We start from the raw sequence: 1,163 nt of genomic DNA, 5'->3' as shown, positions 1-1,163 counted from the left end.
GCAGAGTTTGCATCAAACTCAAGGGACACCCACGACCCACCGCTCGAACCGCGACAACGACAACAGCACTACAGCCAATACCATAACTGGGCCAAATCCCCAACTGTCCAATCCCACACACCAGTAAATACTAAAACCTCACCTCAGCAGAAACCGCCATATCCTGTCCTGCGACCATCAAGGCCTCAACCGTATCTAGTCAACTGCGATAGCTCCATCGACAACTCGAAAGTTCCCTACCTTTCTCCAGCCATAAAGTCCGTCGTTTGATCGTCCCCCGATCCCAACTCTGCCACTTCTCCATCTGCTGCTCGAAATTATATCCGCTAGCTATGCCCGGTTTCATCTCGATAGTATCTCTAAGTCGCTTCTGGAGTATGCAGTACGGGTTGAGCTCCACTGGGCTCTCCTCCGGCTCGTTGATGAACCTCTCAAAATCCATCACCAGCGGCAATACACAGTAGCCATCCGACAGCAAATGGGTGGTCTTAATGTACAGATAATTCGCACCCTCCCCTGATGCAGGCCGCAGTAGGAAAACTTGGAATGGTGGCTCGAACGGGTACTCCCTCCAAAGGCGATCAGTGCATCGCACGACATCCTTCGCTTCGCTCATATCATACGTGCACTCAATAACCCTCGGCCCCTCGTCATCAGCCTTAACCGCGATTCTCGGCCACAGTTCGCACACGCACCAGCTGAGCAGTGTGCCGAATTTTGATTCCTTCCCCCAGCCTCGCAGATGGAAGTAGGCGCTAGCCTTAGTAAGGACACTGATGGTCTCATCCATCTGCTTATCTGCTGGGTATGACCGTAAGGAAGGGTGCTTCTTAACAATCGCCCCAACCGCGGATTGAACCCGAGTCGTCTCTAGGGGAGTACTCGCCGCCAACAACCAATCGCATACAGCGGCAGTCCAGAGAGATTCGTTGGTATAAACCGCATACTCCTCACCGCCAGCCGGTACCAGATGTGGCGGAGGAGTGGTATCATCCGGCTGGGCGGCGATCACCGCCATCTCGATGCGCTTACACAACACTTGCAGACTAGTCCCAGAATCCATCACTTCAGCCACAGAGAGATTAGCCCCTGATATCAACATAACCCCATACGGAAAACAAGTAGATACTTACCGAATTCCTTATTAACCTGCGCTGTTAATA

General features: G+C 52.5%; 1 protein-coding gene across 1 annotated transcript; it reads right to left on the bottom strand.

Moving 5' to 3' along the window:
• Positions 1-240: 240 nt before the first annotated feature.
• On the bottom strand, positions 241-1,089 carry Pmar_PMAR023251 (hypothetical protein; the record flags this gene model as incomplete). Its single annotated transcript, XM_002766967.1, has 1 exon — positions 241-1,089. A coding segment is annotated over one exon (849 nt), but the record flags the coding sequence as incomplete, so codon positions are not given.
• Between the last annotated feature and the right edge of the window lie 74 nt (positions 1,090-1,163).

Source organism: Perkinsus marinus (genome assembly GCF_000006405.1).
Source record: "Perkinsus marinus ATCC 50983 genomic scaffold scf_1104296971280, whole genome shotgun sequence".
NCBI classification, from domain to species: Eukaryota; Perkinsozoa; order Perkinsida; family Perkinsidae; genus Perkinsus; species Perkinsus marinus.
The sequence above is the reverse complement of the archived record's forward strand: the minus strand, read 5'-3'. Positions and strand labels throughout refer to the sequence as shown.